The 27,613-nt window shown below is 43.6% G+C and overlaps 1 protein-coding gene across 1 annotated transcript; it reads right to left on the bottom strand.

The window, feature by feature from the left end:
- Positions 1-1,138: 1,138 nt before the first annotated feature.
- Positions 1,139-27,506, bottom strand: PEX11G (peroxisomal biogenesis factor 11 gamma). Its single transcript, XM_077475966.1, has 5 exons — positions 27,348-27,506; positions 22,792-22,980; positions 22,096-22,274; positions 19,288-19,338; positions 1,139-3,178 (listed from the first exon to the last, which is right to left on the bottom strand). Exons 1-5 carry the CDS (start codon positions 27,408-27,410, stop codon positions 2,953-2,955), a joined length of 708 nt encoding a protein of 235 aa, XP_077332092.1. The 5' UTR covers positions 27,411-27,506; the 3' UTR covers positions 1,139-2,952.
- Between the last annotated feature and the right edge of the window lie 107 nt (positions 27,507-27,613).

Here is a 27,613-nt window from a genome sequence, read left to right as displayed (position 1 = left end):
ATTATTGTTTGGCACTAATTGGCATCCATTAGTACAGTATATTATAATACAATGCTGCCTATCAGTTCCCATCTATGCCACTTATCAGTGCCCATCCGTGCCACCTATCCTGCCTATCCATGCCCATCTGTGACACCTATCCATACCCACCTGTACCGCCTATCCATACCCATCCATGCCGCCCATCCATGCCAATCTGTGCCAGCTATCAGTGCCAATTTGTGCCACCTATCAGTGCCCATCCGTGTTGCCCATCAGTGCTGCCTATCGGTGCCACATATCAGTGTCCATCAATGCCACCTCATCAGTGCCACTTTATCGGTGCCACCTCATCGGTGCCCATCAGTGCCGCCTTATCATTGCCCATCAGTGTAACCCCATCAGTGAAGGAGAAAACGTACTTATTTACAAAGTTTTGAAACAAACAAAAAAAACATTTTTTTTCGAAATTTTCGGTATTTTTTTATTTGTTTAGCAAAAAATAAAAACCGTAGAGGTGATCAAATGCCACCAAAAGAAAGCTATATTTGTGGGAAAAAAAAAATGATAAAAATTTCATTTGGGTACATTGTAGCATGACCGCGCAATTGTCATTCAAAGTGCGACAGCGCTGAAAGTTCAAAATTGGTCTGGGCAGGAAGGTGTTTAAGTGCCCGGTATTGAAGTGGTTAAAAACGCTGTATGTGAAACTGTGTGTCATGTGGGAATGAATCATGAGAAAGAAACCAGCATCTGGATTGGGCTTATACAGTTTCATTTTTCTGCAGAAGCGCTAACATCTATTTTAATATTAGGAGTATGGTATGATTCGCATCAATTATTAGCCCACATATAAACATTATTTTGGGTTAAAAGAACACCTAATTCTGCTAAAAATCAAACAAAAAAAAAAAACTGTTCCATTAGGAGACCTAGAGCCTAGATCATGTGATCTTATGTTGCCAAAAGCACTGAGAGTGTTTCATAGCATTTGAGACTGCGGAGGGCCTATTGTTTTCAATCACACAGCCTTCCCCTTACACAGTGATGCAACAGGATAAGCAAAGTACAATCAGGAAAAAAAAAAAGTCTGTTTAAGTCTGAAATATATTCATCCAGTATACTATACATAGGTTTTAAAACAGACACACCAATAGCATTACATGTACAAGATCTTTTTAATATGTATGTGTAAAAATATTAAAAATACTATACTTCATTTTAAAAGCGATTTAGTAGTTCTAAAGAGTCCTTTCTTTGAAACTCATAACTTGGATCCCTCTAGTGGTCATAACTAGGTTCTTACTAAACTAAACAGTTCAGTGTTTATCTCACTTTACAAAAGGAAACTAAAAGCTGTTTTTTTTTTTTCTGGGGAAAAGACACTTTTTGCTTTGATTTAGCATACCCGATTTAAATAGATACAATCAATTTTAAAAACTTCACAGTTTGCACCAAAACTTTTACCAAGAATATTCCTGAGGATAAAAAGGACAAGAGAAGGTTGACAAATACTGATGAAAGCGGCATCATTTTTTAAATGCATTTTGCTTCCTTTGCATTGCTTTATTCAAACTCTTTATTTATTTAACCACTGGCCGACCAGCCGCCGTCATCCTGCAGGTTGGCTCTCTCATGCAAATCACCGTAGCTGTACGTTGGCCCTTTAACCGCTTGCTGACCAGCCGCCGCAGTTATACTTCACACCAGACAGTTAATTATGAAACCACTCCCATTAGACCTACTCAGAACAGAGGCACAGAGGAACACACATGGATTTATTCAGAATAACCAAAGGTAGGAATCAGCAACAAAATTTGTTATAATAAACACTGGTAAAAAGTTCTGTTGCCATTTTAAGGAAAAATTATATATGAAAATATAATGGCATATACGCTGTAAAAAATAACTACCTTTGGCTCCATGGCCTCATATATTCATATTGAAAGCCAGATTCAAGGCAGGCTCCAGAGGTCCGGAGTATGGCTCTCCCCATAGAAATGACTGGGGTCATGGTGTGTATGCACAGGATAAAGGATCCAGCAGGAATGCTTTTGAAAGAAAGGATGTGCAGTTCCAGGCAGCGCATACCCCTGATTGCTAAAACCATGAAACCATGGCAGAGGTAAGTAATGGACTGTGTGGAGGGCAAAGCAAGTGTCCTTTCAAGAAGAACTGCAGGTCTAGGCATAAAAGCAATGATCATCTCTGTGGCCATGCTATAAATGTTTTAGCTTTTGCATCATGAGTCATAGCATTTCTCTAAAGAGGTGAATAAAAAGGGGTTACGTAAAACTACAGCATCCCAATACCTCTACAAAATACTCTATAGTACATTTTATATGGAAAGCACCATCTCACAGTAAAGAAAGGAGTGACATCTGTAGGGAACAAAATGATGCCTTGTATTACCTAGTTTTGCATGACACAAACCTAGTTGCAGCAGTGCTTGTAAAGGCACACCAATATTCACATATGATAATGTGAAAAACATAGTGCACTACAATTTGTGAAACTATGGGTTGATGTGCTTCCATTGATGACAAAATATATCTGGTAAATACAAGTATGAATAAGGCCTAACACACAGAGAGGGGTTATTTCTCTAAATCTGCTGTACAATGTTCCTAAAAGCTGCAGTTTAGCTGCAAATGCAATTTTTTAGATTACTTTTAACCGATAACTGATTTCATAAAAATTATAAAACATTTCAAAGACCTACGTTAACTTAAAATTTATCCAGCTGCATTTTTATAAAAAAAATGTAATCCTAGTCAAGCAAATCACTGAGATACCAGTATTGCAGTACATGTAGATTACTACTGTGATTGAGCCCAAATAACAATTCGCTTACCACACACTGATTATTTATATCAGCATTTAACAGAGGATCAGTCCAGTTTTAGAAACCAAATTCAGGCAGGAGGCAAGGTGAACCTACAAGGTTTAAAGCCTACTCTTGTGTTCTTGATCTCATACACCAGCAGTACTTCCCCCAACAGCAGTCTGGTAGATTCCAATCAATGACGAGATTGTCCCCATCAGCCCCACAAACCATGTAGGAGAGCATCCACCCCACAGAAAACCAGGTGGCATCCAGTGGATGGCATTAGTCAGATCGGAGAGGCAGCTTATGATGCACAAAATTTCTGACCTCATTTGAAATTTGATTTCACCCCGGCTTTTTGGCATACCATTCCTGTAAAATAACAAATACATATCAAAAAAACATTTTATTAGTATATAAATATATACTTAATAGCTGGTTTTGTGTGTGTTAGGATGGAAGGGTATGTGGACCAATTGTAGTGGAAGGCTACATTTTGGTAGCAAGAAACACTGTGAAGGGAATTTACTAAGACTGGAGCAGACAGAATCTGGAGCAGCTTTGCATGGCAGCCAATCAGTTCCTAGCTTTTATTTACAAAGCTTAAAGCAGACTTAAACCCATTGATTAACAATTTCCCAAAACAATTCCATTAAAGACATGCCATGAATGATAACTGTGACAGATGCTTGTGCTGTCAACCCAACTGTCAAACCAAAGGGCTGGTGTCATAACTAATTACATGTGCAGTACCATGGCAACGGTAGATCAAATGGAGGCTAAGATGGCAACTTGGTTGCAAATACAGGATAGTTTAGTCCAGTTTTAACTGAACAAGCCGATTGGTTACGATGCAAAGTTGCTCCAGATTCTGTTCCAACTTTAGAAATTTCCCCAATTTGGTTAAAAATTCAATAGCATGGGATCTGAGGGCTGGCTGTTCTGCTAAAACACAGATAAAAATAATGCAATTTCAAGTGAAGCTGGAAATTTTGGAATTAAAAGGGAGACAATTTATTGGCAAACAACAGAATGAATATGCAAGTTTTAAAATCAGGTAAGGTTTCTTCATCAGACATGATGCAATACTGACTCACTTATTGATACACAAAATACAAAAAAGTATTTTTATGTCATACTTACCTCTAAAATCCTTTTCTTTGAGTACATCATGGGACACAGAGTCAGGCTAATATTCATTAACTGCTGAGTTATACTCCATCATTAGGTGAATGGACACTGGTAGACCAAAGGTCTTCAGACAGGAAGTGATCCCCTATATAGCCCCCTCCCATACAGGAAGTACTTTAGTTTTGTAGCAAGCACTAAATCCTCAAAAAAGAGGGGAGGGATCTCTGTGTCCCATGATGTACTCAAAGAAAGGGATTTTACAGGTAAGTATGACGTAAAAATAGGATTTTTAAAACAGCTTACCTGTAAAATCCTTTTCTTTGATGTACATCAGGGTACACAGAGCCATAGTAATTACTATGTGGGTTATATATCGGACCGACAGGTGCTGGACACTGGCATGCCCCTAAGGCGTGTACTTCCCCCATATAACCCCTCCCGTTACTGGGAGTCCTCAGTTTTGTAGCCAAGCAATACAAGTGTATAATTAGAAGGGAAGGCCCTCTGTGTCCCCTGATGTACATCAAAGAAAAGGATTTTTACAGGTAAGCCGTTTTAAAAATCCTATTTTCTTTTCTTACATCAGGGGACACAGAGCCATAGTAATTACTTTGTGGGATGTCCCATAGCAATGGCAACTGAAGGGGGGAAGGGGAGAAATAACAAAAGACAGGAGGCCAGAGGACTCATACTGCAGCCTGCAGTATACTGTGCCCAAAGGCAATATCCTCATGATCTTTAATATCGATTTGATAAAATCTGATAAACATATGAACCAAAGACCAAGTTGCGGTCTTACAGATTTGAGCCATAGAGGCCCGATGATGCACCACCCAAGAGGAACTAATCGCCATGGATAAGTGTGCTTTAACATGAGAAGGAAGAATTCTCTTCTTTAAGCTGAAGCTTAAATAATCACTTGGATTTAGAGGTGCCTTGATAGGGGGAATAAACCGTGTTATCCCCTGAATATAAGTTATGCACCAAGAGTGGGAGGCCATAGGAAAAAACTATGACAAGGCTGGGATCTGACTCTTGATAGAAGTCAAGGTCAGCTTCATTTCAAATCCCATATGCAGGACATCAGGAATCCTGCCTATGACATAATTCCTGGGGTGCCAACCCATGGATCCACACCAAGAAACATATGCCTTCCAGACTCTATAGTAAGTGATTCTGTAAGCCGGCTTCCTGGCATTAATCAAAGTAGACACTACCAAAGGAGATCACCCACGATCCTTTATAGAGTGGGATTCAACAGTCAGACCTGTTAAATTTTCCGTCCGTAAGGTAGGATGAAATACCTGACCTTGTGCAAGAAGGTCTGGTTATAATGGCAGAGTCCGAAGGACGTCTACTGCCATCTTTATGATCTTAGTAAATCTTCTGGGAGCCGCTGGGGCCACCAGAATCACCTCCTTTCATTCCTGCTTAATCCTACGGAGAAGGCGCGGAAGTAGCAGAACTGGAGGAAATGCATAGATCAGTGAAAACTGATCCCATGGGAAGACTAATGCGTCTGTCCCGCCTGCTAGAAGACCCCTTGTTCTCAACATAAATTTGTCGACCTTGTTGTTGAATCTGGACACGAATAGGTCCATGTCCGGGAATACCCCATCTTCTGACATATCGCAAGGAAGATGTCGCGGTGAAGAGATAATTCTCCTGGAAATAATTGTTGGGAACTCAAGTAGTATGCCTAAAAATGAGAATTACCGATAGGCAAGGAGTGTTGTGTTCTGCCCAAGCTAGAACATTATTCCTCTTTTTGGGCTGCATGGCCTCTCGTGCCCCCCTGGTGATTGATGTAAGCCACCGCCGTGGCCTTGTCAGAATGAATCCTGACAGGACAGTCCCGTAGTCTGACTGCCAAGATTCTAGGGCCAGACTTACTGCCTGAAACTTCCAAAGAAAAAAAAAAAAAGTTGATAGGCAAGGTCCTCTATCACCTGGACCATCTCCCCTGGACAGACTATCTTCTTCCAGGGCTGCTCCCCAGCCTAGAAAGCTGGCATTTGTTGTTAAAGAGGAAGTAAACCCTGATGGGTTTACTTCCTCTTTGATTCACAGCAAAGGTAAAGCATAATGGACTACTATGCATCGCATAGTAGTCCATTATGTGTCACTTACCTTACACAGAAGTCAGCGAAGTCACTGCTGTCCCCTTGTGTACGGAGCCTCCATCTTCTTGGTGGGTCTCGCTGCTCCGGCGCTGTCATTTGACGGAGCCGCGATGACGTCACTCCCGCGCATGCGCACGGGAGCCGCCACTCGTGGCACATTGCCGTTAACAGCGGCACTATCTACGGCGCAAGCACTGTAGACAGCGGTGCCTGTCTTTTGGCAATTATCTCCTAAACCGTGTAGGTTTAGGAGATATTTCTTGGACCTACAGGTAATCCTTAATCTAGGCTTACCTGTAGGTCAAAGTGGTTTGTAAGGGTTTACATCCCCCCCGGGAGCTGAGGCGGCGACCACTGCGGCAGCAGGACAAGACCAAACAGGGCTTAAAAGTGGCAGAAGGTGCAAGAGTGGGCTCCCCCATTCCAAAGTTATAGGGGTGAATATAAACCCCAAGGAGTATGCTGTAATACATGAATATTGTATATAATATATATAAAATGCGCAGGTAAGTATAGTATGAAGGCTTATGGGGAAGAGGAGTGAAATGAAGGAGAATGGATTTTGGGTATATTTTTGATACTTATTTTACTATATGTTACATTGCTTATTATGTTATGAATTGTGCATTGCTATGATGGAATAATCATGTTTTATGTGCACTGTATCAAATTATTGATCCAATTAAATTTTTATCATTTACTATAATATGCCCATTATTGCCACTTAATATATATTATATTTATTGTAGGTCTCATCCGACTAGCGACTATCACTTTAGTGTTCAATCAAGTGTGGCTAATTGCCCTTGGGATAAGTTTTATGCTGGTGTTTTCAGCATGCGCGTCGACTTATTGCCTCAGCTTCCGGGATGGACACCCTTTGGTTGGCCCCGGTCTATCATTCCATATATCCCCATCAATTTTGCATGCAAGTACTTCAGGACTGGCATATATGTCGTTTCCTGTCATACCCATTGTTACTATAGACTTAATATAATATATTTTATTTTTTATTTATTTTTCTTTTTAGTTGAGAGCATCCGCCCCTGATGAGTGTATTCACACGAAACGCGTCTGGCAATTAAGGATGCCAACACATTTTTACATCAGCAAACAATTATTGGTCCAAAAGTAACTTTGGGTTATATCTTTTACTTTTTGTTTGTCATGCACATTGCCACTCTAAGGAATGTTATGTGTGTGTAATACTCTAGTCGTAACCTAGAGAAAAAAAAAAAAATGCAGCAATCCCTCTGCTCTTGACATTGTTCTTGCCAGATCTTGAGAATCGCAGGACCTTTCCCCTCACCCAAATGAGTGGGGGTGTGCTTTCATGAGAAGGCTTTAGCATTCTGCTTTGTGGGATTTCTGCCCCCAAGATCCTGGTGCTGCCCTTGGGGACCTCCACTTGAATGTGACAATTGAGACCGTCAAGACTGCCTAGAGGCAGATGTCTCAGGCATAGGAGAGGCAGCACGATAAAAAGGAGAAATGTTAGAACCTCCTTTTACTGGTAAAGAGAGCTTTACCCTTTTGGATGTACTTATCCCCTCTAAATAGCCATACCACAGGAAGGGAAACAAACTGGCCAAGAGCTTTCACATGGTGCTTCGGCTGATTAAAATTTCAGCCACAGAAATCTGCGAGAATGCACTAGTCCAAGCATAAGCCATACTGTGAAACATAGTGCATCAGATACACCAGCCCATTGCCGGGCCTGCTGATCAGGCAGAATCTCAGTTATCTCCACAAACTGTTCCTTAACCCTTTGAAGTCCACATTTTTCAATTAGTTAGCGTGACTCAAAAAGTGCTCCACCAAAATGGTGGAGCAGACGTTAAAGGTTTAAAGGACTGAGATACAACAATTGCAGCAAGGACATCTCATCTTTAAAAGTAAGTTTTTCAACTTTAATTTGCTGGATCCTTTAACATCAGTGCATTATCCACTGGACATGTGAGACTCTGCTCACTGAGGTGATTGCAGCATCAATTGCTGGAACCCCCCCATTTCTTCATAAAAATGTTCCCATTCAGAATACATAAGCTATGCTTGAATAGGAAAAAAAACATCCCCAGGTGGGGGAGGTTCAAATGAACCTTATTAGAGGGAGATACCTCAAGAGCCTGTGCTGCAGGCAACAACAGGGTTAAGTAAGGGAGTAAACAAACACCTGACTTGTGAGACTACTCCCTCCCTGTTAGGATCCTCCAAAGAGGAAAAAGAAGTATCTTCCAATATTTGGGAAGATCTACCTGATCCCCAGCCTCCTAGACTTCAAAAAGGGCCCTGAGGACTAGATGGGAATCTGCTATGTTTAGTCCTAGTATGGAGAGACATCATAGCATAAATCTAAAAAATAAATGAATTGGTGGAATGAATGATTTGTATAGTGCTACAACTGCGAACTGAATCGTCTCAAGGCGCTTGATCCGTCCTGTGCTTCCTGCTCCTTAGAAGAGATGGGTCTTGAGTTTTTTTCTGAAGGCACGATGGTTTTCTTCAATGCGAATGTTAGTGGGTAGAGCGTTCCATAGCCATAGCCACTGTCCTTGGACTGCGATCTGCGCAGATCTAGACAGATAAACCCTGACTCCCCGGACAGTGTCCAAAGAATGGAGTCATCTCTTCCGCCAAATGAGGCTGAGAGAAAAAATAAGGCAAAATAATATCCTGATTTAAATGAAAGGCCAACATCACCTTTGTCAAAAAGGATGGAACAGGCAGTAACACGACTGTCATGGTGAAGGATCAAGTGCATGAAAGGGCCGCCAACTCCGACACCCTTCTAGCCGAGGTGATAGCCATCGGAAGGCTAGCTTGCGTGACAGCAAGTCTAAGGGAATTTCCTTAATAGGTTCAAATGGTTGTTTCTGTAATACAGACAGCACCAAGTTCAAGTCCCAAAGACACATAGGTGCCCCAATGGGGGGAAGCAAGCGAGTTTCCCCTTGCATAAAGGTTTGGATCAGTGAATGGGAGGCTAAAGGCCTTTGGAAGAGTACTGATGGGGCTGAAATCTGACCTCTAATTGTATTCAAAGACAATTTGATTTTCTCCCAATCACATATTCCGAGGATGCCATTTTCTGGCTTCACACCAAGCAATATAAGTCTTCCAGACCTTATGATACATCTTCCTAGTGACAGCTTTTCTAGTGTTCACTAGAGTAGACACCACTGTTCTCGAGATGCCACAGTCCTTTAACACCCTGGCTTCAACAGCCATCCCATCAAATTTAGAGACTGTAAATTGGGGTGGAATATAGGACCTTGAGACAGTAGAGGGGGGGGGACGTGGAAGCGTCCATGGCCCGTCTATCGTCAGTCTCAAAATTTCTGGGAACCAGGGCCTTCTGGGCCAGGCTTGTGCCACCAGAATGATTGAAGCCCCCTCTCTCTGAATCCTGTGCAACAAATGTGGAAGGAGAAGGATCAGAGGGAAAGCATAAACCAGGGAGTACTGGCTCCATGGAACTATCAGAGCATCTGCTCCAATTGCCAGAGGATCTCTTGTTCGAGGCACAAACTGCTGTAGCTTGTTGTTAAACCTGGATGCCAGTAGGTCGACCTCTGGCCATCCAGAACATTGGCAAATTTCCGGGCACACCTCTGAGTGTAGGGACAATTCCCCCGGGCAGATCTGCTGCTGGCTGAGATAATCTGCCTTCCGGTTCTCTACTCCCAGGATAAGGACTGCCGATATCATTGGCACATGTCCCTCTGCCCAAGCTAGTATGTTGTTCACCTCCTTCAGAGCTGAACGACTCCTGGTACCACCTTGGTGGTTTATATAAGTCACTACCGTGGAATTGTTGGACTGAACCCTGATGGGGCAGTCCTGAAGCTCCACCGTCCAGGGCCGCAGGGCCAGACCTACTGCCCACAATTCTAGGACGTTGCTCTGTCCCTGACTATTTCCCCTAAGCTGTGAGCCAGTCTAGGGTGGCGCCCCAGCCTGAGAGACTGGCATCTGTAGTCAGTACTCTCCAAGTTACCAGGAGAAAGCATTTTCCCTTTTGCAGGTTCAGATCCTGCAATTACCTATTTAGGCTTAAGCATGCCTGAGGAAATAAGCACATTGGATAATCCAGGGCTTTTCTTCCTCTGTTCCAAGCCGACAAGATGTCTTGTTGTTAAGGCCTGTAATGGAACTGGGCATAGGACACTGCCTCGAAGGAGGATACCATACTCCCCAGAAGACTCATACAGAGGCGAATGGAGGGTTGCCTGGTGCCCCTTATCTGACGTACCTGATCCTTCAGGGAACAGATCCTTACGGGTGGCAAGAATACTCTTGCTTGGACCATAATTAGAATAAGACCTAAATATTTTAGACTTTGAGCTGGTCTCAAGGCTGACTTTTCGGTATTTATGATCCAGCCTAAGCTTTTCAAATACCTCACTGTGTATATTATGCTCTGTTCTAGAGCCTGCACTGAGTGATCTCTGAGCAGGAGGTCGTCCAGATATCCGAGCACCAGGATCACTTGGGTACCTAAAAGACCCAGCACTGGTGCTAGGACCTTTGTGAACACCCGGGGAGCTGTGGCAAGCCCAAAGGGTAGAGCCACAAACTGAATGTGACGTTCCTCTACTGCAAAATGTAGGAACCTCTGATGAGGCTGAAAGATAGGTACATGTAAGTACGCGTCCTTTATAAATCAATGGAGCCTAAAAAAGTCTACCTTCTGGAGTGAAGTTACTGCTGAGCGGACAGACTCCATTCTAAAAGGACTGTATCAATAGATACTTATTACCTTAGGTTCAAAATGGGCCTTGTGTCCCCATTTCATTTCTGAAACATAAACAGGTTTGAGTAAATCTCTGTGCCCCTTTTCGAATACAGGAACCTCTACAATCACTCCTTTATGCACTAGATGATGTAGTGCCTGAAGCAATAAAGCCCCGTACACACGAGCGGACTTTTCGACATCCAAACTCCGACGGACTGAGTCCGGCGGACTATCCGCTCGTGTGTGGGCTGCAACGGACTTTAGCTTCGCTAAAGTCTGACGGACTTTAGAAATGAAGCATGCTTTAAATTTTCCCGACGGAACTCCGCCGGACCCGGTCCCCTTCGAAAAATTCGCTCGTGTGTGTGCTACTCCGACGGACTAAAACCGACGCTAGGGCAGCTATTGGCTACTGTCTATGAACTTCCTACGTCGAATCCAGTCGTACGTCATCACGTTCGACTCCGTCGGAGTTTGGTGTGATGGTGTGTGGTCAAGTCCGTTCGGTCGAAAAGTCCGCCAGAACTCCGTCGGAACTCCGGCGGAACTCCGGCGGAACTCCTTTGGAGGTCTGTCAGACTTAATCCCTCTCGTGTGTACGGGGCATAAGTTTCTTTTTGGAGGATCCAAGGGAATGCTGGATCTTAGAAACCTCTGAGGGTCAATCCCCCATAACTCCAGCTTGTAACCGCGAGATATAATTGAGGTGACTCACTCGTCCTGAATTGTTGTTTTCCAAATGTCCACAAAGTGCAGCAGCATTCTCCCCACCCGATGGAGTGGGGGCATACTCTCAAAAGGAGGGCTTGGTGCTAGGTTTAGAAGACTTTTGGACCCATGGCCTTTTCTGGCCCTGGCCTTGCAGCTTGCCGCTGGCCCTAGCTCCCTGTTGGCGGTGGAACGCTGAGACATTTGAAAAAGCAGTCCCTGGATTTTTAAACAAGGAACGTTTGGTGCTTTCCTTCACAGGAAGTAGAGAACTCTTCCCTCCAGAAATCTTTTGGATATATTTGTCCAAGTGATCACCGAATAAACGTTCCTCATGAAATGGGAAACCTGCCAACAACTTTTTACAAGGAAGCTCGGCAGACCAGTTCTTAAGCCATAAAAGTCTGTGCTTATGTACAGACAAGCTGTATTGAATACTTTAAAGCATCAACAGCAAAACACAACGCTCGAGGAATATCTGTCTTACTTTCAGGCAGATCATCCTCCTGGTGAGGCCTATCCAGCCATTTGAAAAAAGGTACACTTTGCAAACACCCACAGCTAGCCCAGAACTCCCCCGTATGGTCACTACAGACAGGTGTCCAGCTTTTAGCTAGCTTGACTGATTGTTACAATCACTGGGACACCGCACAATAGTAAAATAAAGGGGTTTCACTTACCCTTCCAGGCGCAGGGCCACTTAGAAGCTAAGGGCCCAGTCTTCACCCTTCACGGCGGGTTCCTGTCACTTGGACCTTCTAGGACTGGGCATCCTTTCATGTTTAGGGTGCACTCCCTTCGACCTGTACAGCACCCTGCAGGAAATGCCTTAGCACTGTAGTGTCCAGGATTTCCACTCCGCAGGGTCCAGCGCCTGGAGGCCATGTTACAGGCAAAACCTTACAGGATCTGGAGTCTTCTTTGCGAGGCTTTGGTACCATTTATCAAATGGATCCCATCGGTCAATCCCTTGATTCATTTTTGGAGCCGTTTGTGGGACCAGAGACCTGGAGCTTAGAGAGCTCAAACAAACCATGTCATCCACTTTGCAGACACTGGTAAAAAAACTAAAGTAATTCCTGTATGGGAGGGGTTATATACGGGATCACTTCCTGTCTGAAGACATTTGGTCTACCAGTGTCCATTCACCTAATGATGGCATATAACCCAGCAGGTAATTAATATTAGCCTGACTCTGTATTCCATGATGCATGAAAAAGAAAAAAAGGGTTAGAAACTACCTGCTCCTTTACCCACACCATCAATTCCTACCTTGTTTTAGAGCTAAGGTGGTTAAAAAAAATCTTCAGCATCCAACACACTTCCAGGCGTGTCAGAGGAATCAATGTAGGTTTTTCACTGGTGGGAGATTTCATTTCACCTACAAATAATGCTGCAGAGTACATTACACACATGACCATGTACGCAAAGTTTGTGGTTGTCTGCAGGAGTTGTAGAATGCAGTTCTCAACTGTTTATATTGCAAACGTTTCAAAATAAGTGACTGACCATGTTTAACCATTTTTTTTTTTTTTATCAAAACTTTTTTATTGTTAAGTTGTTCTTTCAATACATACATTGACTGTATCAAATAGGTAAAGATAACATATAGGACAGATTTGCCCAAACGTAGATAAAGAGTGAGCAATAACAGTAGATATTACAGATATTGTGATCTTCAACTAAACCAACAACTAGCACTAAAGACCAGATCTAAAACCTCAGTACTATACACTTTGTCAGCCAACGGATTGTGCGGAGTCTAGTGTTCTACAGTAGAACATAACATAACCTGTGTTTCCTTTTGAAATATGTATAAGAGCTGTGGTGCCCATATCATTTTTATTAGATTCACCCTTCAACACTGGGAGGAGGAGCTTGCACCAGCTATTAAATTTTACCTGCTGTCTATCCAGTAGTGGGCACAAATTTAACCGAAGGTAGTCAGCAGGGTCTGGTGACACCATCACACCCAAATATCTAAAGTTATTTGCTATGGTAATTTGGCTCGCTCCCTCAAGCAGAGGTGCTGTCAATGGGTTAATGGACATTAGGATTGACTTGGACCAATTGATGGTAAAGCCTGAAAACCCGCCATAGTCAATGATAATCCCCATCAATATTCGCAATGAGGCAGCGGTGTCCCCCAGATAAATTAGCGCATCATCAGCATAGAGAGAAAACTTTTCTTCCAAGGGACCTCTGCAGAACCCCACGACTCCAGGCGTGTTACGTATCAGTATTGCCAGGGGCTCCACCGCCAGAGCGAACAATGATAGTGGACACCCCTGACGAGTGCCCCTATGCAAGGAGAAAGGAAGGGAGAGAATATTATTAACAAGGAAGTCTGGCTCTGAGTATTGAATAAAGAACTCTCACCCAGTCTATGAAATGATCCCCCAGGGACAAACCTGGCCAGTATTTCCAGGAGGTAGGGCTACTTAACACTGTGAAAAGCCTTTGCGGCATTCAGCGACAGAATTGCCCTACTTCCAGAATTATCTACTGGTACCTGCAGGTTCATGAACAAATTGCCAAATATTATCGACAGCGGATTGGGTGGGAATAAACCCAGATTGAGCCTGATGGACCAGTCCACTTATTACCTTGGAGAGTCTGGAGGCCTGAGTCTGGTGGCCATCCCATCTCAACAGCCTCAGACAGGGCCCGCAGCAGGGGTGGAAGTAGAACATCGCCATAGCAAGAGTACACCTCGGCTGGCAGACCATCAGAGTCCAGAGAATTATGATGTGGGGCCTCCGCTAAAGCCTCTGTCAGCTCTTCCAGGGTAATTGGGGAGTTCAGTGTATCCCTCTCAGCATCAGTTATCTGGGGAACAGTGCTAACTCAGAGGAAGTATATCTAGTTTTGGAGGCATACAAGTCAGTGTAGAAATTATGGAAATCATCCAGTATATCAGGATTAAGGGTGTGTAGCTCCCCTGCTGCAGACTGAATAGCCAAGATTGTTGAGGAGTCCCGCTGTTCCCTAGCCACTAGAGCCAAAAGAAGGCCAGTGTTTTCACTTTCCTCAAAATAGCCCTGCTGGAGGAAGTATCTCCTCTTCACTGCTGCAGACATGATTAGGGAATGGTACAGGGATTGAGCCTCAGTCCAAGCCTCATGATTAGACTGGAGTAGGATCAATGACCTTTGCCTGTTTTCTGCGCTGCAACTCAGCGCGTACACTATCCTCCCACTCCCCTGAATGCCTCTTGATGCCTACAATTTCCGGAATAAGGCAGCCCCTCAGGAGTGCCTTGAGAGAGTCCCACCACAGTCAAGCTAACGGAGTGTTTGTCAAATTGGAGGAACTCCATCAATGCACCCGAGATGTCGTCAGAGGACGGAAACAACGTCAACAAAAAGGGGTTCACTCTCCACAATGGCTGACCCAAGGATACCGTAACATTTAGCCGTACCCAGAAGGGGGAGTGATCAGAGAGTAGACGGCGTTCATACATTGAATCCTGTACACGCTGCAGAAGCACCGCATTCCCCAGACCTAGGTCAATACGGGAAAGTCCATCATGTGTGGCTGAGTAGCAAGAATAACATCGAACAGCAGTGTGCTTCTCTTGCCACACATCATGAAGTCCCAGTTCGGAGAGCAGGGAGGCAAAAATGGTTTTACCAGTGGTAGACTTAGCAGGTCACGGCATCAGTGATGCAACGCCATAAATTGAGCTAGTTTAAGGGAGTCCAACGAGAAGGGCGGAGGGATATATATTGCTGAAATAATACATGTAAAACTATTTGACTTGCATAATAAGACAAAATCTGCCCTCTCTGTCAATCCACTGTCGAATACACTCAAAAGAGACGTTAGCAGATATCAACACACTGTCTCCTCTGGAGTAAAATGAGTGCATGGAGTGGAATTGTGTTGGGAATCTGCGAGAACACAGCATATCAGGTTGCAGATGTGTCTCCTGGAGACAGATCAAATGAGGTTGTACTTAAATATTTGAAAATTGCTCCCCTCTTAATTTTGTCCCCCATGCCCCTTAATTCAATGACATAAATAACAAACCCTTGGCAGTATTATGTGCCATCCTGGACACTTTTGGAAAGGGAGGAAAAGCCTAAGGGCTCTCCTCCTCCATAGGATATAACTGCCACATTACACAATTCAAGCCTTAGGCTGGAGGTAAATACAATGTGAACCTGAACATACCAATCTCACCAAAAGATCAATGATGAGATTCTTATGCCACCTAGTGGTTGCTTGGAACCTAGTTAGTGATGATCTTTAAAAGTCCCACCTGTGAAGAGAAAGTGGTTAAGAGCAGAATCGCATGCAAGAGGTCAGAGTTAGTACAGTTTTCAGCCAACTGGGCCCTAGAAAAACAAAAACACCCCCTAACATATAGGGGAAAAAGTCTGCGCAGGGCCATCCTGGGGAGCACAAATGTAGCCCTGGGGCAAGGAACCAGTTTGTGCTACAGAACCAGAACTAAAGTAAAGTAAAAGAACTGTGCAATGTAGGGAAACCAAAACTGCCAGAGCTGTCCCCGTTGGATTGCCAATTAACATCAAAGCACCCTTGAAACAGAGGAAGAGTACCGGAGACATCTCACTGTTCCTAAGGAGGGTGTTGTGCCAGGTGCTGTTCCTCTGTCGAGCCAGTGCACTGCAGCCACAGGATTTTCAAAGAAGTGCGAGGTGCCATTGGCAATGACCTTCAGCTTTGCAGGATAGAGCATGAAGTATTGAACGTTGGGGGCACGCAGCCTTTTCTTTATATCCATGAATTCGGATCTCTGCTACTGTACCTTTGGAGTTGTCCACTTTAAATATAACAGCCGCTCTAGCTTTATTCAGAATGACTTAAAGAAAGAAAAGCTGTGCCGAAAATCATAAATACTTGTATATCAATAAGTGCTACAAATTGCAGTATAATTAAATACTGCTACCGTGCAATAGATATCGATTAATCTTGTTCACGTGTTATTATTCAATACCCAACGTGATATGAATAGAAAAATTAACAGTGAAAAAAATTGATAAAAAGGTAAATATATTAAGTACATAAATATATGTAGATAGTCCACAATTAGAGTAAAGAAGTAGAGAGGTAGATCTTCAATCTCCTATAGTGACACTGCATACAACACCCTCAAAGATGTGACAGAATACACCAAGGGGAAGATCCTCCACCAATAAACCTACTGCCGCTTACCAGCTGGCTAGATATCTTTTTAGGGAGATCAAACGTGCCTATGGCTTATCCCCCAGCCTGGGTCTCTGTGCCAAATTGCATGTGGAATATCCCGATGGTCCACTTGGATCAACATAAAGGGCTCCTGCTTTAACCTCTCTTCACAGCCATATTGGTATATGTTCAGTTATACGAATAAAAACAGAAGAGACCCCATAGTGTAATTTTATAAAACGAACAGGCATCAATCATGCACTTACATTTATCCTGTATAAAAAAAGCGTGTATCCCATTGTCGAGCCAGCCGGCTCTCTCTTACTACCCGTCGCTTCCTGGACAGATGGGGAATGGTGGCGACGTCAGCACACCACTCAACCCTATCAGTAAGGGACCAGTGTCATGCCATGTCCAGGATTTGGTCCTGGGACCTGGGGTTCTTTGGACAGTTTCCTATTGCCTGAGCCACCGGGGAACTTTTTTTAGCCTACGGCACCTGGTATTCCCAGGCGGTCTCCCATCCAGGTACTAACCAGGCCCGACTCTGCTTAGGCTCTCAGGTCAGACGAGATTGGGTGCATTCAGGGTGATGTATGGCATTGCGGTCTTTGAAATTCAGGAGAAGGAACAAAAAAGGGACGCGGTGGGGCACCCTGTTGTGGCAGCCTTTCTGGGAACCTGTGCGCCCTCTCCATCATGAACATGGGTGAAAATGCATTTTGGCCAAAGGTGTCAATGAGCCATGCTTCATTGAAGGCCACTGGATTCTTGCCCTCTGCCCATTCAAGGATGCCCACCGCATCCACATTGTTTCAGCATTAGCGATTTTCCATGTCCTCCAGGTGGGACGCATTAGCAGAGGCCACTGCTTGTATATGTCTGACATCTCTCTGCAGAGGCTGCCACTCATTCTCTAATGCACCAAGGCATCCCTCCATGGCAGAGGTGCGCTCCCACAATTTCCGCATGTTATGCCCGTTTAGGGATATTTCAACCTTCATACCCTTTACCTCCACAGTTAGGTCAGCAATAAAAGAGCTGCAGGTGGTCACTGTAGTAAAAATGGCCCTTAATGTGGGCTCAGGGTAAGCACTGTCTCGCTGGGATGCCGCCACCATATTGGAGGCCCCAGGCCCAGTACTCACATGAGATGTGGCCTGCGTGTCATCCAGGAGCTTGAGGACGCCATCCAATGATCACATATCAGCTTCCAGGAGTCCTTCTCCAGGACCAATCAGTCGGTGTGATGACAGGTCTTTCAGGGAGAGATTTTTGGCAAACGGCCATTGTGCTGCCTCCTTTGCTGAGCGGGGCGGGAAGCCCCCATCATGGCCAGGGGTGTTGGGTGAAATCTTGGGTCCTGTCCCTCATCTAGCCATGGCAGTGCAGCAATATATACCCAGCTGCAGGCAGCAGATGTGAGGTGTCCCGGGTCAATACAGAGAAGGATGGTGGTGTTTTATGCAGGATTATGCAGAATTCACAAGGGAGCTAGCTGCAGCATGTCCTACTGCATGCCGTGCATAGCCACAGCTTTATCCATGTTTGATGAAGGAGCAGGTTATTAATTATAAGAACAGCAATTGGGGCAGGTTTTCTACTCTCAATAATTGGTTGTTCCTGCTGCGGCTGTGGGATAATTGGCAGATCCAGCTGAAAATGTCTTAATGGCCATCTCCCATCTACAGCATGGTGTGCAGGTGACTAGGACAGCCAATATTTCCTGTGGCCAGACCTAACACATGCACTGTTAATAAAACGTATTTAAACCCAAAACAATAATGTAATGACCATGTGTGTTACGACGTTTGCTATTTCATCAAGGACACCAAGTAAGAACAAAAAGCAAATGTGAAATTCTGCGTGAAACTGGGCAAATCTGCCACAGAGACATTTGACATGATATGGCAAGTTTATGGCAAAGCTGCAATGAGTTGTTCGAGTTATCACCAGGCTGCCGACCCAGGAGCAGAAGGAACACTGCGTCAAAGTCTGCCAAGAAATACGTCAAGGTGCCACGGGGATGAATTGGCATCAACGCAGCACATGTTCAAATCACAAGTGGGGATTGCCTGGACTGTTCCATGTGACACACCGACAATGGTAGCAATGTTGTGGATTGTTCAACAATCATCATGCACAAGTTGCCGAATGATTTCAATAATTTTGGGGCATGAGCTCGTTGAAGGACTTCCTGATCTCTCGTCATCTTCCAGTGATGTTTTTGCGCTCTTGAAGCAAGTGTGCCACTCAAAACACCTCAAACGACTCACTGCAGCATGTAAACTCGCCGAATCATGTCAAACGTGTCTGATGAACACAGAATTTCGAGTTTGCTCTTTGTTCTAACTTGCTGTCTATGATGAAATAGCAGACGTTGTTAATTGTGTGGTAAAGTCAGAATTGCACCAGTTGCTCAACTGCCGATGTACGCAGCACAATATCTTTTGACACACTGACTTATGAAGTTTGGTGCTCCCTGTGACTGTGTATGCAGCCTTATGCTGCCATCTGTTGGCATGTTGCAAAACCTCCAAACTTTTTCATACTGCCTCATATTAGTTTTCTCTTTTTACATTGATCTCTAAACATGCTTGAATATTGCACACTAGTTACAAGCAACTTACTCAGAATTTTTTCCTTTACTTCTTCTCAGCTTCAGTAAAATTCTTAAAGACCTAATCAGAAAAAAAGAACAATTCCATAGATCAAACTAAGCCATTCATTATTCAAATATTAATAAATCTGTAAAAAAATATAATTGTGTTGTCATTCCCAACCCTCCTAAAAAGGCTAACTGCCTAGCTGTCACACTAATCTTCCAGTCTTCCTACTTGGCGAGTCATTGAATTGGAACAAGCATTTAGATGGGGTTTTGCACCTTCACTATCCACATACATGTTCCAGATTAGTGAATAAGTACTGAAAGGTAGATGCCAAGGATGACAGCCAAACAAATATAATTTTCAAAAAGAGGCCAGTAATGGCAGAACAGTAATTTTTGCTACTGGCAACCTTATACAGTAAATCTGTTCTGAAAAAATAAATAAAATAGAGCCTGCTACAGTTTACATCCTTCTAAAAATGTTAGTTGCCTGGCTGGTCTCTGACGTCAAAATTTTTGGGACACTAGCTAGAACAAGCATGTATATCGGGGAAAGTCAGAACTTCTAATTTGCTTTCCTTTTTAAGACAATGAATTTGAAAATACTGAAGTCATTGGATTATGACAGCCAAAGACCAGTATATTCAGAAGATGAAGTCAGTAGTCTCCATACAGATTTCCCTTATGGAGGTTGTGATAGCATGAGCACACAACCCTAATGAAACACAAGTTCTCAAGCATAGTTTGCTCATAGGGATCGTAAAGTCAAGCAAACACACAAACAGCTTGCAAGTAATCGGATCTCTTCCCAGATCACTGGAGAATGCTTGCTTTACGTGCAATTCACTTCATTATAAAAAAAAAAGGCAATGTTTCTGCAGTCTCCCCCATTTGCCCTTTCATTTGCAGAGGGAAAAATCGGTAAACATATAATCAAAATATATAGCAACAATTTCGCAATCAATAAAAAAGGTTTTCCAAATTTTGCCAGACCAACCCCTTTAACTGCTTGCCAACCAGCCGCCACAATTATACTGCAGCAGGTTGGCTCGGCTGTGCAAATGGGCGTCATTGTACATCGAGCTCGTACATGGCGATCTGTAGGCACACGAGCATGCCTATTCGCTAGCGGGGGAACCAATCTCTCTCTACTCCCTGTCAGTCCATTCCCTTCCACAGTTAGAAAGCACCTCCCTAGGGAACATTTAACCCTTTGATCGCCCCTGGTGTTAACGCCTTCCCTGCCAGTGTCATTTATACAGTAATCAGTGCATGTTTATAGCACTGATCGCTGTAAAAATGTGACTGGTCTCAAATAAGTGTCAGTGTTGCAGTTCCGCTAAAAATTGCAGATCACCGCCATTACTAGTAAAATAAAAAAATGCCATAAATTTATCCCCTATTTTTTAGACACTATAACTTTTGTGCAAACCAATCAATATATGGCAATTGGATTTTTTTTTTACCAAAAATAAATCGCAGAGGTGATCAAATACGACCAAAAGAAAGCTCTATTTGTGGGAAAAACTGGCATCAATTTTGTTTGGGTACAACGTTGCGCGACCATGCCATTGTCAGTTACAGCGATGCAATGCCGTATTGCAAACAATGGACTGGTCGGGAAGTAGTTAATCCTTCTGGGGCTGAAGTGGTTAAAGAGCTTCTCCCCTAAAACCTGATTGGTGGTGTGGGAGGGGTATAATATGTGATTGTCCATGTAATATACATACAATGCCCATATCTGTTTTGGTCCCCAGTAAACAACCTTAAAGGTCCGGTATACAGCAGTTCTAGGACAGATCTGGCTAATGTTGTTTAATATTAAGATCTAAACAAGGGGGCCCTGAAATTAACTCATCCTGAACTAGGCTGGATTCACACCTATGGCATTTTTAGTGCCTTTTGCAGATTTGCACTACAGAACGTGTTCCATAGGAAACCATGTTAAATGGACTGTAGTGCAAATCTGCAAAATGCAAACAGTACTAAAACTGCATAGGTGTGAATCCAGCCTTAGAAGCATTGAAGTGTTACAACACTTGATTCCCCTTATCCACTGGCCAACTTGAACCTGAACTCCAGGCAATTAAAAGCCACCAATTTATCAGCCTCTTGCAGTCCCTGTACAGTAAAGCTCAGATTGGAAGAAGCACAAGCCACTAATTTGTACTAAAGAGCTCATAGGTTGACAAATAAAATGCTGATAGGAGGGGTAGAATAACAGACAGATGAACTCTTTCTACATCGCTGTAAGACCCCTTTCACACTGAAGGCGTTTTGCAGGCGCTATAGCGTTAAAAATAGCGCCTGCAATCCACCCTCAAACAGCTGCTCGATTGTCTCCAGTGTGAAAGCCCGAAGGATTTCACACTGGAGCGGTGCGCTATCAGGGCGTCAGGTAAAGCCCTGCCAGCAGCTTCTTTGGAGCGGTGAAGGAGCGGTGAAGGAGCGGTGTGTCTACCCCTCCTCCACCGCAGCTCCCCATTGAAATCAATGGGGCAGCGCGGCTATTGCGGCGCACTGCGGGCGGTTTTAACCCTTTCTCGCCCATTAGCGGTGCTTAAAAGCGTCCTGCTATCGGCCGAAATGCACCGCAAATCCGACGGTAAAACGCTGCTAAAAATAGCAGTGTTTTACTGCTGACGCTATGGGCGGCACAGTATGAAAGGGGTCTTACAGAGCAAAATCATCGCACCAGGCTAGCTATTACAGGTAAAACAGCCTAGAGTTCAGTTTTAAAGTGTAGATGAAATACTATGTTCTACAGCTGCATATTTTTATGTGCAAGTGCCCTTTTAAGTTATCTTTAAAAAGGTTTGAAGCAACATACCTTATTACTCCTACTAAAAGTGAAAGACCCCACAGAGCAGTGCTCGCAGTCCACCAAATATCAGATTTGGTGCGAATCACCCCAGCGTCAGCAGCCCAGGCCACATGTTCACACGGGTAGTAGAGCTGATCAAATATGTTACCAATGACAGATATCCACCGGATAAGACGGTCCTCCTCCTGGTCAAGTTTATAGAATTAAAGAAATACTGTGAGTTAAACAGTTCTCAATGTGAAACGGTTTTCACACTGAGAACACATGTAGCACAATGTAACAGTTTAAATATGTACAGTTTTAATATCTTGGAATAATTAACTGCTTGCAAAAATGCATAAAAAAATAAAAGGGTAGTACTCTGTGTAATGTGGGGGGGGGGGGGGAATTCAGATGATTTAACTCATAGGCCTCATTCACACTGGTTTATTATAAAACACTGAAAAGAAGACAATTGTTTGGGACTTTATAGGAGGTGAAAACTAGATAAGTCATGTACCTCCATCCCCATCTGTTGAGAATTGTGGGGGAAAGGGTGGCAATTGGGACTTTATATGAAGCATGCAGTCTCAGGAAAAAACAAATTGAATGTGCTATCATCACAGGTAAAAGATTTAAGGCCGTATGTTGAGAAATCGCCTTCCCTGTATGCTAGCTTTTCACTGTTGATCAGTTAATATAGCAACATAACGGTCAACTCACCTTTTTTCCTAGGCCATACTGAAAAGAATATGCAAGCATAGACAGGTCATCAAACAGCCTCAGTACAGTCCGGCAGTGGCTTAGTTGTGAAGCTATAATCAGAAAGCTTTTTCCATACTGCTGTTTATCCCCATGTTTCTGTGTAATGACACCCCCAAGTAACTGGCAGCTGTAGCACAATGTTCGCATCTATGAAAAGAATATGTAAACATTCACAGGTATTGGATCTTCGAACAAGAATCTCATCCAAAATATATTACAGTATTGGTTATTCATTAAATGTTTCTTATTAAAGTATAAATAAGGTTAAACCAATAAAGGTTAAGGTACGTGACTTTTTTGGGGGAAAGGATTAGAACCCCTGCCAGGTATTAGGGCCATCTGCAGCTCTGCTAGTGAGATATTCCCTCAGTGACAATGGTTTTACCAATCAGTAAATGAGGAGCAATCTGCAAAAGCAAAAATGTTTTTTTTTGTAACTAAAGACTAGAATCCCTTTCTGATTTTTTTTATTTTTTTGCAGTCTGCACCTGTGAGGGAAATTTTTGCTCCTATCCTGCGTGGTGAAACTGATGTCACTGTGACAATAAGGGGAAATCTCTTTACTGGAGCAATGAACCTTAGTAATCTACATGTACCGGGTCAGCATTTTTAGGAGGATAGTAATGGAAGCCTACATATTTATTTACAACAGAATTTCTTTAATTCCACAAAAAATGGATTTTGTTTTCAGTGAATTTAGGAGAACATACTTTTTTCCTAGTGTCTTCTGGCCAGTGACATGGTGAGCTGAGGTCCCTCCTCTTCCCCTTTGGCATCAGCAGTTGGAAGTTCTCAATGCTGCACAGTTGTTTTAGTTATGATATAATGCTATTCTATGCAGCATTATACTGTGAGCCCAGTGGATGATGGCCTGGACTCACAAGAAGTGAGAATGCTGGGTGTCATTCATTCTTGAAGCGGATCAGCAGCAGAGCACATGAAGGGCAGCGATAGAGAGGGTGAATAGTGCCTTGAATTATTATTTTTGGGAAAGGAAAAAGAGGAATTATGTAAACAAAACAAAGAATATTACTGCACCTGGACTTTAAGGCTCGGTTCACACAGGGGCGACTTGTCCAGGCGACTTAGCCGCCTGACAAGTCACGCTCCGTTCTGTACTATGGAACCATTCTAATAGGAGCGACTCAAGTCGCTCCGACTTAGAAAAAAGGTTCCTGTACTATTTTTGGGGCGACTTCAGGCGACTTGCATTGACTTCTATACAGAAGTCGTTTTGCAAGTCACCGCTGAAGTCGTGTGCAGGTCGCGCCTGAGTCGCGCTGCAAGTCGTGCCGCCCCTGTGTGAACCGAGCCTAAGCTTAAAAGAGAATTAAGGTAACCCATAATCATACCTACCTAGGTGGATGCAGCAGTGGTCTGATGCTGCATCTGTCCCCCGGCGTCTCTGCACTGAGAACCGAGCCATCGAACATTACCGATGGTTCCGTTCTCTCGGCTCTGAGGAGTTTCAAAACTGCAGAGGAAGCACCCACAAATCCACCAGAGAGAGGGGTGAGGTTGGACGCTTACAGGAACCCAATGGCTGTCAAAGAAATTAGAAGCCAAAAGGGCTTTAGGGATAAACCCAAAGTATGCCTGTGTTAGATGATCATGTCCTTCTCCACACTGAGGAACTCACACTCAGTGTGAGGAAGAATAGAATACAACATACAGCTATTGCTTTACAACAGAGTGAAGCTGGAGTGATGCCAGAGGCATTAGCAGGATTGCATCACCTACCGCAGGAATACTTTGGCTTCTCATTTGTCTGAGAGCCATTGGGTTCAAGTAAGTGCCCAAACTCTGGTGGATTTCTGGGTTATGACTAAGGCCTTATAGGCTGAAACGTCTCAACTGACTTAATCTACATTTGTTCACTGTGGCTATTCAATAAAATGAAGAAAGTTTAAGCCCTTGTACACACGGTCGGAGATTTCGACAACCAAATCCTTCGGATTTTGTCCAAAACTGTTGTATACACACAGTCGGACAAAGTTGTCGGAAAATCCGATGCAATGACGTTATTTTGTTACGACTGGACTACGTTCACGCTAGTAGCCAATAGCTTTGATGTAGGAATTTGATCTGAGCATGCGTGGCACTTTGTTCGATCGGAATTCTCTACACATGATCGGAGTATGTCCGATTGGAGCATTTTATCTGAAAATATTTCCGGCAAGTTGGAAAAGTTGGTCCGACGGAAACAGTCCAATGCAGACCACACACAGTCGGAATATCTGACAAAACGCTCCGATCGGACACATTCCGACGGAATCTCCGACCGTGTGTACAAGGGCTTAGTGCAACAACCGGAGTGCGGATGATTGTTTCTACATTACTCTACTCAGTCAGCGACTGTGGATCGAGCACCTGGGAGCTCTGCTATCTGTGTGGTATATGGGTAGTAGCACTGACGTTTATTCTTTGGCTTTATGGGTGCTTCCTCTGAAATTTTGAAACTCTTGTGGACATTTAAGCACTTAAGCACTAAATGTTAAGGAATTGACAGAACTGTGGTCATCTGTTACTTTATATGTTTATTGTTAATGAATATACTGTTTCACCAGGCCATTTTTTGCGATACAGCACTGCGTTACTTTAACCCTTTTAGCCCCGGAAGGTTTTACCCCCTTCCGAGGCGTTGCTTTAACTGACAATTGTGTGTTCATGCAATGCTGTACCCAAATAAAATTGATGCCCTTTTTTTTCCCCACAAATAGAGCTTTCTTTTGGTGGTATTTGATCACCTCTGCGGTTTTTATTTTTTGGATTATAAACAAAAAAAAAAACCTGACAGTTTTGAATTTTTTTAATTATATATATATATATATATATATATATATATATATATATATATATATATATATATAGCAGCTGAGAGCCGAGCGATCGATCGGCCTAAGCTGCCGACATCGCTGGATCCTGGGACAGGTGAGTGTCCATTTATTAAAAGTCAACAGTTGCAGTATTTGTAGCTGCTAGCTTTTAATGATTTTTTTTTTTACAGTGAAATCCCTCTTTAACAGCGTTGTACATTGTATATTGACCATAGGGATATGTAGTCATTTGAAACTGAACGTAAACAGCAGAGGAGAAGCAGAATATCATGCAGGGAATCCAGGAACTTATGGAAACAGATGGTCGGTCAACAAACAGGCAGGACCCACAACATGAAATGGGATTTTTCAAGAAGCTAATATTGGATTGTCAAATATAACTATTGTTTGCATTACAATGCTAATGTTATGCAATTAAAGTGTATTCTGTGACCATAGATTTCTTTTAAAAAGGGGAAACAGTGCCTTGTTTTGCAACAACTGAAAGCATGGCCCCTACACAACGCACACCAGCCTGCAGCATTTTAGCATATGGGCTGGTGAGAATGAGCTTTAAAGCAGGACAAAGTGCACTGCACTTACCTGCTCTCTAAGCCCTTGTACACACGGTCGGAGAATCTGTCGGAATGAGTCTTATCGGACCGCGTCGTCAGATAATCCGACTGTGTGTGGTATGCATCGGACTGATTCCGCCCGAATCTCCGTCCGACCCAATTTTCCAACATGTTGGAAATATTTCCCGACCAACTGGGCCAGATGGACCTAATCCGATCATGTGTAGAGCATTTTCATCGGACCAAGTGCCACGCATGCTCAGATCAAATTCCTACATCAAAGCTATTGGCTACTAGCCTGAATGTAGTCCCATCGTAACGAAATTACGTCATCACGTTCTGAAAGATCGGATTTTTCGCCAAATTGGCCCGACCGTGTGTATGCAACAGTTTCGGACACAATCCGTCGGACTAAATCCGACGGGCAAAATCCGACGGGCAAAATCCGACGGATTTGGTTGGCAAAATCTCCGACCGTGTGTACAGGGGCTTAGGCTGCAATCACACCTGAGCCTAGTGGGAACTAGCAATCCCGCTCTCATTTTTTTGCCAGCTTTTCGTGTCTTAATGCACCGCACCTAGAGTAGTCCCTTCCCTATGCGCAGCAAATTATTGTGCGACTCACAATTGCAAGTTTTTTGTGTGTTTGTGGGGCATTCAGGAAATGCGCAGGTGTGAATGCAGTCTAATGGTCAGGGTGCCTGGTCGGTGCCAGTCTTTGGCCATTTCCATTGGCTGGCATGGGATGACACTAATCCCGCGCAGGTGTCAGTCATCCCAGCACACACAGACCATGCCCGTTCTGTTTACATGCTACAGAAGACCAGGAGCAGGCAGGTAGGTGCATTTTATCGCATATTAACCATTGCATATCTCTTCAGCAAAAAAATCCATCCTGCATGCCCACAGTCTAATATAAAATGCCTTCAGTTCCCTTGAAGTGTCTGCTAGATTTCCTTTCACCTTGAATGCTGTAGGTTTTCATATAAATCTAAATTACTGAGTAAAATATGAATGACGACCTGGGAGGGGTTTATAAAAATAAAAGGGAGGGGGTACTTGTTGTCTTTAATCTATGAGAGCCCCCCTCACTCCTATCCAGGCTGGCACAAGTCTCACTCACCAGTCTGTCTCTCCCTCTGTATGACTCCAAGACAGTCACCATTCCAGCTACTGCTTTGGCCATTGTGACATGTATTCTCCAGCAGCTTAGAACGGTATAAACATAGTCAGCACTCAGCACAGACTGTGCACCACACTGCAGGACTTCGGACTTCCGCGTTCCAAGCCTCTCTCTCAAAATCCCCATCACACTTCCTGCTACTCTAGTGGTTGAGCAACACACGTCACGTGGGCAAGCTTGTGTTCATTCTCACTGTGCCATCCAGT

Source organism: Lithobates pipiens, unplaced genomic scaffold (assembly GCF_037356315.1).
Source record: "Lithobates pipiens isolate NorthernLeopardFrog02 unplaced genomic scaffold, aLitPip1_a1.2 Scaffold_13, whole genome shotgun sequence".
Classification (NCBI taxonomy): domain Eukaryota; kingdom Metazoa; phylum Chordata; class Amphibia; order Anura; family Ranidae; genus Lithobates; species Lithobates pipiens.
This window is presented reverse-complemented; position numbering and strand designations above follow the sequence as displayed.

Bases quoted from the DNA above. Each gene is read 5' to 3' on its own strand.
- PEX11G (XM_077475966.1), bottom strand. From the start codon at position 27,410: ATGGCCAAAGCAGTAGCTGGAATGGTGACTGTCTTGGAGTCATACAGA. The intron at 22,981-27,347 runs GTGAGTGAGACT...TTCTTTTCATAG, and splicing joins ACAGAGGGAGAGACAGACTG to ATGCGAACATTGTGCTACAG. The intron at 22,275-22,791 runs GTGAGTTGACCG...AAACTTGACCAG, and splicing joins AGTATGGCCTAGGAAAAAAG to GAGGAGGACCGTCTTATCCG.